Below are 16,017 nucleotides of genomic sequence, written 5' to 3'. Positions count from 1 at the left end.
ATCATCATGATTAGAATCATCCAAACAAAGCGCTTATTCCCACATCATTATCAATCCCATTATTCACTCTACCTTGAAGCCCTGTGATTTTTTTTTTTTGTAACCTAGAAACGAAAGCTTTGATAACTTTTCCGGGTAGACTGTGCTTATACAATGAACTTGGGCTGTTTCCTGCCAGCTTGTATAGGCCTACAAACATGTACATATGATATGCAATGTGCATACATGGTGGCAACCATTCAAAGATTAACTGCTATAACTTACAAAACCAAGTGTCTCTTGTGGGTGGGGGGGGGGGGGGGGGGGGGGGAATCCAAAACCTTACCATTCTCACTCATACAGTGTATTAACCCCTTGAAGATGGACTGATTTTCGTATCACACACATTTTCCACTCACCCCAGCCCAAGAAGACTCAGGACTAGCCTTCAACAGGTTAAAGGACAAGTCCACCTTCATATACATGTGGAATGAGTGAATGCAACGATAATACTAAGAAACATCAGTGAAAGTTTGGGGAAAATCGGACAATCCATTCAAAAGTTATGAATTTTTAAAACATCTGCGCAGTCACTGCTGGATGAGAAGACTACTACAGTGTATGATGTCACATGCATACACTGTACAATGATATAAGGAAAATAAAAAGAGAATTTCACAAAACTTTATTTTTTGAATGAAGTGCAAATTTCTTCGACTTGTTACTGACGTATGTTAAGGGTAGCATTATTCCCCCTGCCTTCTGAAAGAGAGAAGTCGAGTATTCTTTTGTTATGCGAGAAAAGTGGAAATATGTTGAATTTTCTTTATTCTTTCTTTATATCATTGTACACATGTGACATCACAAGGTATAGTCTTCTCATCCAGCCGTGACTGAGCAGAAACATAAAAAAATCATAACTTTTGAACCGATTGTCCGATTTTCCTCAAACTCTCACTGATGTGTTCTACTATTGTTGCTGCATTCACTCAACCCACATGTCTGTGAAGGTGAACTTGTCCTTTAAAGTACTGTGACTTGCCACTTCAAGGGCAAAATACCCAGAAAGCATTGTTGCAAGGCACAGGTGGGCAATTGGACAGTGTCAGAATCTGAAACAGCTAAGACAGGGCTGCACATTAACCCATTTTTCCTACTGGTCCGACCTATCCCTATCGGACAGTTTTGTACGTTACCCAGTTTTTCCATTTACACTGGTCTGAACCAAAAATTTACTGGTCCTCTTCTTTTTTTTTTCTCTCTCTTTGTTGCTGGTCCACAGTATACGATGTTATTATCTTATTTTTCAATGGTCATGTCAGGCTAGTAAATTTGGCAATTCCTGAATAGTTATAGTCCCAACAGTGATTTTTATCAGTTGTGGACCGTGGGACCATGGGACCCGTTAAGCGTTGGCTTCGAGATACTGACAGTCTCCCATACATAACATGTATTTCTTTGAGAATTATCATAAAAACCATTGTCTTTAGAAATCCCTGAGAACATTTAGTTACGTGATACATCATAATGAAACCTGTACAAAGCTTCAAGATTTGCACAAGCCTCATCTTCTGGCACAGACAGCCTTTGTAAAAAGCAACTGAAAGTAATGGCACACGCAATTTCATATGTGACGGCAACCAGTCACATTATGATAACCTGTACTTTAACAGTGTCAACATGATTGCTATGTACATGTATGTTAGCCCAGTTATGGATGTCGCCATCCAGTGGTTTGTATAACCTGGCCAAGTAAGTTTGGCTCAGGTACTTGTAGTATGACAATAAACAGTGGGTTTAACAAATTTCCTACAACAGCATCTAGACATGTACATGTAACACTTACAACTGTACCAGACTCTCCTGCAACACAGAGGTTGACACAAATAATCCAGCCAAACAAACTCTCATAAAGTGTAGCAAATCTAGGACCAAAATGCTGCTACACTGGATGTCCTCCCTATGGACTCTTTATACTGCTTATTACAAATTTAAAATGTTCGTATATCATAAATGTATTTTCAGTCTTATTAACATACATGTTCAAGTGCACTTTGCAATGATTAATTAACAGAGGAGGTGAGTTTTGATAATTTTTTATGGTATTGAGGAACTGTTGTTTGCAACAGCAACAGCAACAGAACACAAAAACAAAAACAAAAACAAAAAAAAAAAATCTGGGAAGTTATTCCACACTTTGGGAGCAACAGTTATGAGTGATGTTCTATCGCCAAGTGTGGATAGCATCTTCGGAGGCAGATAGTTCAGTAAGGGGTATGGTGCCTCGAGATGAGCAAAGGGCATACCAACATGGTTGTCGGATGGTTACGAGTTCAGATTAGATAAAGAAGGGCTAGAACGTGGATACAATGGAAGGTGAGGAACAGTACCATTATTTTGTAGTGAATCAGGGACCTGATGTACTGTACAGCCAGTGTCCCAGATAAATACAGTGTAGAGTATAATTGTTTCATGTGACCTATTTTTGGGGGTGACCCTGTCTGTAGCAAGTTTAGGTGGCAGTATTTCTGTTCTATACCACGCACCTCTATCATTCACTATATATCAAAATCTTGTGATATATGCTTATACAGTAGTACCACACGAGCAAGGGGCATAATGGAAAACAAACTTATCCTTCAATTTTTCTTTTTTTTTTTTCTTTTGTAAATGCCTGATTTAGAGTGGAAAATTGCGGGGAAAAAAATTGAGATAGTTGCCCATATTCAAAATTGATGGTTAGCAAAATTATTTAGTAGCATGTGAATCATTGTGTGTATTTTTAATGATAAAACAAACTCAGAATTGAATAAACTTCTACAAACTCAACATGCCTACCTTCAAAATTAACAAAGGGTGTCCATGGATGTTCATACATTTAATACAGTTGTAGTTGAGTAGGGGTTAGTAAAAACATACACAGTCTGTCACAGATTTTCGCACCTCCGTAGGTTTCGAATATCACGAGGAAAAAACGTACTTTTATAGTATACATAAGATTCTTATCTAATTAATACCCTTCGTTCACCTTGTTCTTGTTCACATTGGTCCAATGATCTTGAAAAAACGTGTTTTTCACGGCCATATACGGGTCCGTAGTCCTAGCTCCCCATCCCATTCACCATTTTCGAAATCAGTATGCAGTACACTGCGCACGTAAATATTCATGTGCTGGCGGAGTCGCAGTGCGTTTAGCCTTCTGACAAGGCGTGCGCGCGCGCACCCACCCAGAAAGCAACGCAATATACAGCGAGAGGGTTTGCCAACAGTATGATAAGGCCTTGCCACAAAGCTACACGACTTGATGGTCAGCGCATGCGCACAAATCTCAAATCCATTTACTGTATAAGATGTAGTTCTCCCGAGTTCCTCTCGACCGAGTCGCATTTAACTCATCAAACCGAGCAGAATAGGTCTATATTTACTATGCCTCATTGATCATTTGTGCCTTTTGAGTTCCAATCTCTGTACAGTAACAACCCGTAGATATCTCATGGAATTAAAGCAAGCTAGATTCTACCCATAAATCGACCCTAACGCCATCAAAAATTTGACCACCTGCTACATGTACAAACCTATGCCTTTCGGCTTTGTGAGCGATCAAATTTTGGTACAGGAGGTCGAACTTTTAGAGCGGGTTTTTCATAACCGTTAGTGTTGCCTTCCTCCCGAGGTGAAGCAATGTCAATGAATGAGAAATAGAGTCTTGACAAACCATATATTTAAGGAATTTATTTCCACATTTTGTAGACTACAAATTTACAACAGCATGACTTAATTATGCATGGGGATGGCAACTACATCCAAATGTCATCTGAATAACATTGAGAATGAGTGGTAGATCAGTGCCATGTGGCTTGAAACAGTGTTATGAAAGATACATAACCCACAAATGAAAATCAAAATTCCCCACACAGCCCTCGACCGAGTATCCGGTGGGGACCGACCTATGGCCGACAAGTAGACACCTCCCCTTCATATCATGGCTTCAACCACGAGTTGTCTTATTTACTCACAACCTGGAATAACAAACTCACAATACACTTCCCCCACTCATAATGACTAAGATGAGTTAAATAATACTGGAGACATGTATTCTGTATGATTTCCTGCCTGTTATTTTGACAAATTCACGATATGTTGTGTTTGTCTCGATACCGGCATAATCAGGGTCTATAATCGGCCACTATCTTTGGAGGGCGTATATCTTTATGTTCCACACACAGGATCCACTCCAGTTTACTCCTTACACACGACGACCATGCCCGTTACACGTAGAGTCTATGAGACTTTCGAGAAATGTGATTATTGGTAGCCGTTAATCGAGACAACTCACCTGTAAATGCTCCTGAAAACGTATGGGCAAAACTTGCGACATCTTTCACTGATTTGCTATCCGATAACCAGAAGAGTTTGTTTATTTCTATGAGCGGAGAAATTGATAATTAATACAGAAATTATGATACGGTGCAGCGGCCGAGTAGGATGAAGCAGGCCGACATGAGTAAAGAGAAATCGGCAGTAGTTCCGGATTAGGGAAAAATAATTTCTATCGCATAATAATCTCATAAAGCAAAGCTGGCTACATTTAGAGTAGATAGTAACCATATCAATGTAATTCCTTGTGTAATACGATAAATTATGAAATACAATAACTCTTTTGCTATATCTTTTCATAGATGTGGCAGAACTATATTGTTACGCGAGGAGAAATTTGGCATGCCACATTTACGTTGAGCTGCTCGCGGAGCTCTGTGGTGAACCCAAGCGATAAGCATGCAATGCACAGAGAACACCTACACGTATGTCAGTTGGCCGCGAGGAATAGCTTCCGGGTGCATTTCTATTCTATAATAACGTCATGAAGCGGTTTTTTCAAAGTTTTTTTTTTTTTCGCTTTGTTTTAATGATCACATTAAAGTTTTCCCGGTATCATTATCATCATCACTATTTTTTTTCCAACTATTACCGTGTGACTCGAACGACCAGATAAGGGTTCAAAATGTCAGCAGAATTAAAGAGCAACTCCATACCCAGTTGAAGATAGTTTGAACAAAGAGCTATAAGTACTAGTAGCTCTTTGGTTTGATAAGAGAAGGCCTATAGACTCAACCGACTGTATAAGGCCTAGAATAATGGAGGGAAAGAAGAAGGAGGAGAAGAATTTCTAAAGAAGAAGAACAATAACGATTGAACTTCTGGAGAAGAAGAAGAAAAAGAACGCAAGTGGAAGAGGCTTCATGAAAATCTAACCTAAAGTGAAAAATATAATTTTATGATTTTGCATGTTTCAAAGATCATGCTACCTCACAGGCCTAATCAAATTAATACGGAGGTGATCAATGATGTCATCACTTCACAAGTCTCCTATTAACATTGAACTCCACCAGAATTATCACTATAAATTGAAAGGAAAGTCTTTTTTTTTCTTGGTTTGTGTGTGTGTGTGTGTGTGTGTGTGTGTGTGTGTGTGTGTGTGTGTGTGTGTGTGTGTGTGTGTGTTTTGGAGTCAAAAAGAGGAGGCTGCATGATGGGTCGCATACAGTGGCGGATCCATGCCGAGGGAATGTTTTGATGCTCTCCGGGCGGGCATAGGCCCTACAGTTTTATATTCCGAATGTTCGTTAATCCGAAAATGTAAACAGGGTCATGTTATTCCGAAGGTTTGTTGGTCAGGAAACGAAATAAGGTTCGCAATTCCGAAAGTTCGTTGTATAAAGGACTGGCACCGTCTTTACATTTTGGAATTAACGAACCTTATGACTCATTTCGAATTAATGAACCTTCGGAATAACGAACGAATGTTAGAGAAGTAACACTGTTCTCGCATTGTCAGGTGTACAGAGAGGTGAGCACCTCGATCCGTGTAACCATACTTGCATCCTCTCAGTGTTTATGAGAAAACCATTCTTAAACTAATGATCACGATAATAATCATGATATTGATAATGGAATAATTTTTAGTACCATACTGAAAAACGCCATAAAGACAGATTTCAATTGTACTGATCGTCAACAAGGTTTAGGCCTAAGTACGTATGATTTGTGTGTTTGTGTGATGTGTGTGTGCGTATTTTTCATTGCGTATTTTTCATCAAAAATTTTCATTGCGTAATGTCTTATCTGTTTTATAACAACTTATATAGCACCGTCTTTTGTCACTAAATGATTGTTAATTTGTTTGTTTGTTTCATTGATTAACGATGTTTCAGAATAACGAATCTGTACTTATTGATTTCGGGTGAACAACCTTCTGAATAACGAGCCTCATTTCATTTTCTGAATTAGGCCTATATGAAACCTTAATCGGAAAAACAAACCTTTTTTTCATTTTTTGACTAACGAACCATCGGAATAATGAACTGTAACCATCACAACATGCAAAACGTCCTGTGAAGAGATATAGTTAAACATCACTGATTTTATTGAAACATCACTTGTATTTTGGGTTGACCTGATTTCGTTTTATCTATGAGGTTCACTGGGATTAGAATCACAACTGTCTTATTCCCTATTCGAACCCACGCATATTCGATGCCGCCAGTCAAAAATATTTGAAGGATGTGCGAAAATGGATCTGCCTCACAGAAGGAATACAATTGATTCATGTATCATTGCGTGATGATCATCCACTCTTTAAAGAACACATATCTCTGAGATGGCAATTAAGCCCTATACTTTTCTATGCGAAAACACATGAAACCTTAAACTTCAACTGGTTTGATTTTGGTGAAACCTTTGCAGTTTTATCTCTATTTATTACAGCTGACCGGAATTTGGCATGGAATCGCTCTTCAAAGAAGAAATCTGCTCCAGAATTTTATCAATTTCACAAGATAGGGGAAAAAACCCTGCAGAACAGTGCAAAAATGATCCAAATTGGATAAGAAATAAGTGAAGGGGGTTACGACATTTTGAAATTTAATTCTTCCCCCCTCAAAAAAAAAAAAAAAAAAACAAGCGCTAACTTGACCAGTTATGAATATTCAATTCATCAAGTTGATGATGTCCTGCTCTCACAATTTCTTATTCATTTTATTATGTTCGGAAATTACAAAAATCTCATATTTCAGCTGTAGAGATATAAAACTTGCATTAAAATCAAAACGAAAAAGAACTAATCTGATATATTTTGGTATGGGAATAATATCATGCTTTTACCTGTTTAGCTAAAAGTGATAAACGGTTTTTTTTTTCGAATTTTCTATAATATAGCATGCATGAAAAAATATAGTGAGGGCATGATCTGACACCATGAATTCGCTCAGAATATTCATATGGAAATGACTGGTCAAGATGTTTTCCAAAAAAAGTGAAATTTCCAAATGTAAAATCTTCCTCATTTCTTATCCGATTTTGTGTCATTTTTAAAACGTTCTTTTGCGAGTCCTTTTTTTTCTCTCTCTCTCTTTCTTTTAAATATAGAGTTTATTTATTTTTGGAGTGGATTTCCTCTTTAGAGTGCAATTTTAGTAGACCTATACCATAGTCGTTCATATGCCCGTTTTATAGCAAAAAGATTGGTGTTAGATTTACTGACATTTCATCTAAAAATTTCTGAAGGAGAGACACATTTGCATGTGGCGTTTATATTCCGACTCCTGGGAAACTATACATTGCTGTGTACATCAAGTATCCGATATGACACTGTGACAGACAAAACTTTTATTTCATGGGTGAGAATGCACATCCGAATATTATGTTTCAAAAAGGTAATGCATATATACCTTTGATGTTCATTCATTCATTCCTGTTTTTTTTTTTCATTCACAACACATGGGTATAACACAAACGTCAAAATGATGGTATATTTTTGTAATGATCAGTGGGCAGTGGCGTAACTATACGGGGGGGGGGGGGGGGCACGTGCCCCCCCCCCCCCCTCCCCCCCCCCCCCCCCCATCCGCTGGTAAAAAAATTAAAAAATTAAAAACTTACCAAAATGGTAATTCAAGGGTTAGTAAACTGCTTTTGAAATCGACATGAAAGAGTGATCAAGAAATAAGATATTTTTCTACGATTTCTCTTAACCATAATTAAAGAGGTATTATAGTGTGAAACATTGTTCAAAAAGCCCGGAGCCGACAAAAGACTGTGATTCAGCGTGATTCCTAGCTGGCATTCTGAATATAAGCTGGATGTGCGCAGTGTACTCAGAACATCAAAAAACTGCAAAGAAACTGCAGAAGAAAAGAACTGCAAAAAGAGTCGCTGCATATACGGTTGCGCAATGTGATGTAGAAATAGAATGTACAGCTTTGTATATAAACCTTATACGCTTCGTTATATCAAAGCTATAGATCATTGATTTTGCAGTGTTGCTTTACATAAAAGTCTATATTAAAATGCCTCGCATTTTCAATTATTAAGACTTGACCTGGGCTATTTCCTAACTTTTCCATGTATATAAAACACACTCACACACAAACACAAACAATAACATTAGGGGATGCTCTAAAGTGCAGATTTTGGACATCCTTCCCCCGCTTGGTCACTTCGACGCCCCTCGCAGGTCATACCTCCCCCAATCATGAAAATAAACCGACACCCTTGACTACCAGTGGCGGATCCAGCGGGGGGAGGGGGGGGGGGGGTCGCACCGCCCCCCCTTAATTTCCAAAGCGAAAAATATAGCTACAAACGGCAGTTTTTGGACTGTAAATGATGTCAAAATTTTCAAGCTCGCTATGCCATTCTCCTGATGTTGCTGCCAGTAATTGCCAGCCCGGTGCGCCCCCCCCCCCCCTTTGATTTCCACAGCGAAAAAGTGTAGCTATACTAAACGGCAGTTTTTGGACTGTATAATGTCAACATTTTCAAGCTCGCTCGCTCGCATTTAATCGTTATGCCATTCTCCTGATGTTGCTGCCAGTAATTGCCAGCAGTTGCGCCCGGTGCGCCCCCCCCCCCTTAATTTCCAAAGCGAAAAAATAGCTACCAACGGCACTTTTGGGACTGTCAAAATGTAAAGATTTTCAAGCTCGCTCGAATGTAATCGTTATGTCATTCTCCTATAATGTTGCTGCCAGTAATTGCCAGCAGTTGCGCCCGGTGCACCCTCCCCCCTTAATTTCCAAATCGAAAAAAAATTTAGCAACAAACGGCAGTTTTGGGACTGTAAAGTGTCAAAATTTTCAAGCTCGCTCGCATTTAGTCGTTATGCCATTCTCCTGATGTTGCTGCCAGTAATTGCCAGCAGCTGCGCCCGCGGTGCGTTCCCTCCCCCCCCCCCCCCCCTAATTTCCAAAGCGAAAAAAATTATAGCCACAAACGGCAGTTTTGGGACTGTGAAATGTCAAAATTTTCAAGCTCGCTCGCATTAATCGTTAAGCCATTCTCCTGATGTTGCTGCCAGTAATTGCCAGCAGTTGCGCCCGGTGCGCCCTCCCCCCTTAATTTCCAAATCGAACAAAATATAGCTACAAACGGCAGTTTTTGGACTGTAAAATATCAAAATTTTCAAGCTCGCTCGCATTTAATTGTTATGCAATTCTCCTGATGTTGCTGCCAGTAATTTGTCGTTTCACACCGTAATTCCATAATCCATGTAAGGAAAACTTACAATGTTGCACAATGACTGCGCTGTATCACGGCATAACCGATATGGAATGTACCACATTCCGTTATGTATATTGTAGTCCCCATTAAGTTTGCAGACTGACAGCGCACGCACACACGCGCACACAAACATACACTTAAAAAAAAAAATAATATTCTTTATTTGAGTTTCATTCAATGTGAAATCCATATTAACAATAAAATTAGTACGCCCACCAACAAAAAAGAAAGCAGCTGTATTCTTCTTTCTTGCGCTACTAAATCATTTTTCAAACATACAGTACAATTATTTGATTCTTTTTACCAAATCATACCCTGTTTTTATAAGAGAAATGACATAAAAATCTGCATAATTCTCAGAAAAAACTATTTTGATCAGCCTAATCAAGCCAATCCGAATGTGCCTTATCACTCACACACCTAATAAGAAATGTGTGCTATACTCAATCACTTTTTTACTTAACTTCCTTTTTTTTTCTTTTTTCTTTTTTTGGCAGAGCACACGCTATATACATAAATATATCAGATATGACTCTTAAAAGGGGAAAAAGATTCTTGATCAACTTGATCATATTGCTCAATATCCACTTCATTACATAAATTCTCACACGCACGCACGCACAAGCATACACACCCTCAAAATTACTTTTCCACGAGGTGCCCCCCCCCCCCCCCCAATATCATGACCTACGGTACGCCATGCACTGTCAGTGGGAATACATCTTGTCTCATTAAGGACTTGATGGAAAATAATGTTCCATACTATAGAGGGGACGATAGACACCTCTCGCATACAATGATTATGAGTCTGGCCTAGACACAAAATTAGTGAAATAAAATGAAAAGTGAATTGAAATGACATGAAATGAAATGAAATGAAGGCAATGAAAAACAAGCAGCCGTCCAAAGCAAAACAAGAGTCAAACGCGAGTCAATGAAGATAATTCACATTATCTTCTTTCCTTACAAAAAATTAATGGTCTTGTGTACATGCCACTGTACATGCCAAATCCATTGATGAGTCATTCTCATGATTATGACGTCATGTCTGTAAAATTTTGTGCTCTCGATGTGTTGATTCTCTCTGAAAAAAATAATGAAAACGATAGACTTTATAATACTGCTAACAACCAACTGAGAGTTATCATCCCAGAAACTGTGGTTCGATACAAGGTTTATGCACCCATTGATGAGATGTGACTTTCATATCAAGACATGACATTTTGTTGAGAGTCTGCCGCCCTTTCATTCGTAATCTTATATTTTCTTTTTCTTTCGTTATTTTTGTTGGTTTGTTCCTTTGCTCTTGAAACTTTGAGGAACCATGATTGTCTTACAATAGTGCAGACTGACTGACTTTGTTATCAGTCCTATAATATGAACACTTATTTTCTATACACTGAGTGCGTCCGGAGTATAAAGATGCACAGCGCCAGCTATAGACATCTATTCTCTGTGTTTGGAAATCACTACTCTCTGCGGGATAGTGGTTCTGTGTTGTGTCTTTTTCTTAGTTACTGTTTTAGATTATATTCTGTGTACGACCATAACTCAAAGAAGGAGGGATGGGAGAGACAGACTCACAGACAGACAAACAGAAACAGGCATACGGATAGATATCATGATAATGATTAGATGATGACAAATGGATAGATACACGAACATAGATCGAAATGATTGTATAAAGATAAACAGATAAAGAAAGACAGATGGATAAGATAGTGAGAAGGAGAGTTATAAATCGTTACGGCTCATGTCATTGCTTTCAACTATCATACCAACATGACATGAACAGAGTCGGTTGCATGAGGTTGACAAAGAAACTTTTTCATACTGAATCCATAATTCATGCATGATTATTGTTATGTATGAAATATTATGCATGAATTATGGATGGCAGGGTGCACTTATACCCAGTCTCACTTCTGCGGAATGGTTACAGGGATTTTCCATACGAATTTCGAGAAAATCTCACGGAATAATACCATGCATGCACTGAGAGGCAGTTCCATCAGTTAAAATTACGGATTCAGGCACTAGAGTTAGGTAATTCAGGTGACTGTATGGCATTATCATAGCACTATTTTTTGAAGGGCACAGCCCCGAAGAAAGTATAACAGTAACTCATATGCCAGTCACAGAAGAATCCGTAATTTCAGCTGGTATACCTCGAAAAGAGTGTATCATATTTGATTTATATCGGTCCTACTATAGAGAAAAAAAATTCAGACATAGATTTAAAAAATGGTAATAATGATAATCAAAACTAAATGTATCAATCTTTCAACCCCACGAACTTGAGCAGTAACACAGTGGCCAACGCGGTCGTCCGCACTAAATGCCCAGTGCACAGTGTATATACAGTGAACGGCAGTGCTATGTTGTGAAAATAATGCAGGGGCTCACCGCTGGCTCAGCCTCAATATATGCAATTCACTTTGTAGAGATATGTACATGTATTAAATATTCCGACGTCTGACGTCACGCAATTTCCTCTTTTCTTTTCTTTTTTTTTTTTTTTTTTTTTAACGGTGAAATAAAAAGTAAACTGTTCGGCCAATCCTACTTCGAGAATATTGTATGATATAGTACATAATCAATGATACACACAGCCTATCGGTATTCTATTATTCATTTTGTTTTCTGCTAATGAACACTGCAATGGGAGAATGAGAAGGGGAAAAGAGTTTACTATTAAGCGATGTTGATGGGCATGATTGATAATTCCACATAAAAAGATCAAATAACTTCATAACATCAGTCCGAATCGAGGGAACAGGTTATCATAGGCCAGTCAAAACTTTGCTCCACCGTATTCTCCAAGAATTCTTTGACACGAATGAAGGATTGAAGTGCCCACATTCAACGTTTCCGCAGATGACAGGCCCATAGCCATACAGTGGCGGATCGGGGGGGGGGGGGGTGCACACCGGGCGCGCCACCTCTTTATTTGTTGATAAAACAAAAGAAATAAAAAGAAAAAAATGAGATGAAACCAAGAAGTAGCACCAGAAATATTGTTTGCGCCCCCCCTTTTTTTTTTAACGGAATTCCTGTTTATGGATCCGCTCCTGCAAGGCCTATAAGCTTTTGACCACAGAATGACTTGGGACGTCTTTTCCTTATCGTTGAAGAGCCTATACATGCATCTATGGTCTCCAATAGGTGAGAATTGACAACGGCTGAATTAGGTTTCATTTTCACCGGAGAACATGATGACGGGCCTTGGATGGATCCAAAAGTAATTCTTACTGCTCATAGCAGGATCTCTAATTAGATTCGTAATTTGCCAAGACTGACAAATTAGCCAGATCCAATGGATAAATCATTTCTGAGATTCTCATCGCAAAAAAGGGAATCAAACCTGTCATGCCTACAGATTTAAAATGGAAAGTGGATATTATGATTACAAAGAAGCAAAATGAACCTTATTTTGATGATCAAGGTAACATGAAATGGTCAATATACCGTATGCACAAAATCTGGCCCCGATAGAGTATTTGATAAGTAAGATACAAAATAAAGAATACTTGACCTTTGAACCTCATTTGCGCAACCAAAATGGCGTCCGACTAAAAGAAAAAAGCGTCGTTATTTTACAAAATGATCCCGTCTATCGAGGCCAAGTGTGCAAAATATGGCGCCGGTATACACTTGAGGTTACACAATGAAGCATATTTGACCTTTGACCCCACTTGACGCGGCCAAGATGGCATCTAAGCCCCCCCCCCCCCCCCCCCCGAAAAAAGGGGACCTGGGACTGAAATTCAGGACAATTCTGTAACGACTTGACATTAGCCGTGGTCAGGGAACACTAAAATTTCATGTCGGGCCACCAAATTTCCAATTCCAAGACGGTTGTCTGCCGGTGGCCCCAATCAAGGAACTGTTATTCAAAATGCATGGACTGTGTTAATGTTTGCGTTTATTTCAGGCAACCAAATTTTTTGATTCAAAGATTTTAGTGGCCAAAGCGGGCAGGCAGAAAAAGGTCGTGTAGAGGTAGGCCTGGTTAGTTTTATCATGTCCCCCTTTTTAGAGCTCCACACACCGCCCCCTCCCCCCCCCCTTCAGCTGCCAACTACTCTCACAACAAAACGAACTTCTCAAAAACATAGCATAGGCAATATGTATAGTACGTACGTTGGATATTTTACACCACTGAAAGCGAACCAAAAACGTACGTGAAAGGCGACTGTAAAAAAACAACAACAACAAATAACAACAAAGGAACACACAACAACAACAACAACAACAACATGTGAAATCATCGCACGACCTGAAGATTTATTAGTCATCACCGCACGAAAACGAGCTACAAAAATAAAAATCGATTTTCTTTTTAGAAAATAACCAATCGCCAAATCGACGGCAGTAAACATTCTGGAACGTATCTCTCCTTATATTCCAGACGGGTATATCGCTGTCCATGTCCAAGATCTGCATTATGCGATTATGGTAGACACAATGTTTTGCAAATTGTGAGTATGGGCCAGGAATGTGAATCCATCCATTTTACGGCGAAGTCATGAGTACATTTTTATTTTGAACACCGCGCAGAAAGCGGTGAGCCATGATATACATCATGACTACAGTATACTGGGTACTCTGGTATCTTCCTTTCTTTTCGCCCGTTCGACCGCCAGAACGTGTGCTGGCGTCACGCCCTCCGACTTCGACTTCACCCGGAGCTGTCATGCCAATACATCACACGTGTGTTGTTTGTCACGTGTAGCATGATGCGACCCAAATTTCTCGTTTATGCAAATTGGGGAACCGTGATACCACGCCCCATCCTCGCGCCAATGATAATACGTCATCGCATGCGCGCGAGCCCGCGGACGACCGACGACGCACAGGTGAATTTATTATTAGGCTTTTCTTAGTCGTCTCTACGATAAAGAAAGAAGATGTACCTAACGTTGTACAAATTTTATTACTTGAGCATACTGGTGTAATCCGTCTAAAACAAGGGGCGCTAACTATAATGATTGTATGATATCAAGATTAAATTTCTTCGATTTGGCAAATCTACCTGAGTAATTTTGCTCTTTAAATTGACATCGATACAGCATGCAGTGTAGGCCCTACTGTTGTAATCAGTGAAAAAAAAGGCAAAAGAGCAGTAAAAATATTCAAGGCCACTGACGGCTGGATTCCATTTTATCATAAGAAATAACAAGCTTGATCATATGACTGTGATTGTACAAAAAGAATTCTCATTTTCACACAAAATTATATTTTTAAGCATTTTTCATACAGCTTCCAAAACAAGTGGAATCTACATGCAACATAATTGAGAGAATATTCAATTTGTAGTCTCCCGTTGTGCATATGTGCCATTGCAATGCCTATATGAATAGGTACGCTGCAAGCGGCATTCTGAGGCAATGGCAAGAGACACAATTTAATTCTGAAAAATATGCCATATTCTGCATATATAATTCACATATCTGCTGTAGCTTGTTCATATCCCATTTTTCTAATTCAGAAATTTGTTTCCTTTGGAGGTGATAGCTCGAAGGAGAGAGAGAGATATTATGGTGAAATTAGCCAGGAAGAGGAAACATAGAGAGTAGGATACAGTTCAACTTAATTGATTAGCTAACTTGGTTGAATGTCTTACCTAGTCATGTTAGCACTCCTTTATTTTTTACATTCAGTATCGTAATGATGGGCTGACTCTGACGAGATGGAATCATCTTTTTTAAATATATAAACTGTGGATCTGCAGTATTTCAGAAATGTGGAACTACGTGTGTGCCAGAGAAACCGTAGAATGGAAAATACGTATCAAACGTCTGGTAGCTCAGTTTATGGGAAATAGTATATGCAAATCACAACGTGTTCTTTTGCAACAAAATAAGACCCATGTGATTCTGGTTGATCGTGGCTGTCAACGCTGTCTAGACGTTTCAACATACTCCCCGCGTATAATGGCATTGTTTTTCATAAATCAATATATTTCCGTTGTTAAACTCATATATCAATTATATTGCTTAGTCTATTATTATTTTCATTTAGAATGTAGATAAATCAAATCATTATAGACCAAAATTATTAGCCAAATGCATTTGAATTACCAAAAATAAAGGGGGTAGGTTTCATTGGACTTATATTATGGTAAACAGAAAGACACCACGTGATTATGCATGTGGAATAAACAACCCCTCGCACGCCCTATGATTGGCCAAGTATGCTGGGGTATGTAAATTATAGGGTTATTTCATTACTGTACGGGGAGAAAATTATTTTTGATCGGTACATATTATGACAATTGGAGTACAATGATATTGGATTTTTAATCTAAGGTGCAAAATATTATTTGGAATAGTATTAGTTGAAATTTACAGATTTTAATAAGATTGATCATTACACTTTTTACATTATACTGTACGTAGTATCCCTCCGTAAAGAAATGCAAATTGTCATAGTATCCGTGTATAATTTAGAGCGCAGTGTTATTATATGCCGTGCGAT

General features: G+C 38.7%; 1 protein-coding gene across 1 annotated transcript in view; it reads right to left on the bottom strand.

Annotated features, from left to right (window-relative positions):
* The window catches only part of LOC139711421 (clathrin heavy chain 1-like), a 60,707-nt gene extending 56,225 nt beyond the window's left edge, over positions 1 to 4,482 (bottom strand). Inside the window, exon 1 of the mRNA XM_071623304.1 lies at positions 4,316 to 4,482. Within this exon, the coding sequence (XP_071479405.1) occupies positions 4,316 to 4,357 (42 nt within the window). The 5' untranslated portion in view covers positions 4,358 to 4,482. The remainder of the gene's footprint in view (positions 1 to 4,315) is intronic.
* Positions 4,483 to 16,017: the final 11,535 nt, after the last annotated feature.

Source organism: Diadema antillarum, unplaced genomic scaffold (genome assembly GCF_040938485.1).
Source record: "Diadema antillarum isolate AM-2024a unplaced genomic scaffold, OU_Dant_1.0 seq00001659_RagTag, whole genome shotgun sequence".
NCBI classification, from domain to species: domain Eukaryota; kingdom Metazoa; phylum Echinodermata; class Echinoidea; order Diadematoida; family Diadematidae; genus Diadema; species Diadema antillarum.
This window is presented reverse-complemented; position numbering and strand designations above follow the sequence as displayed.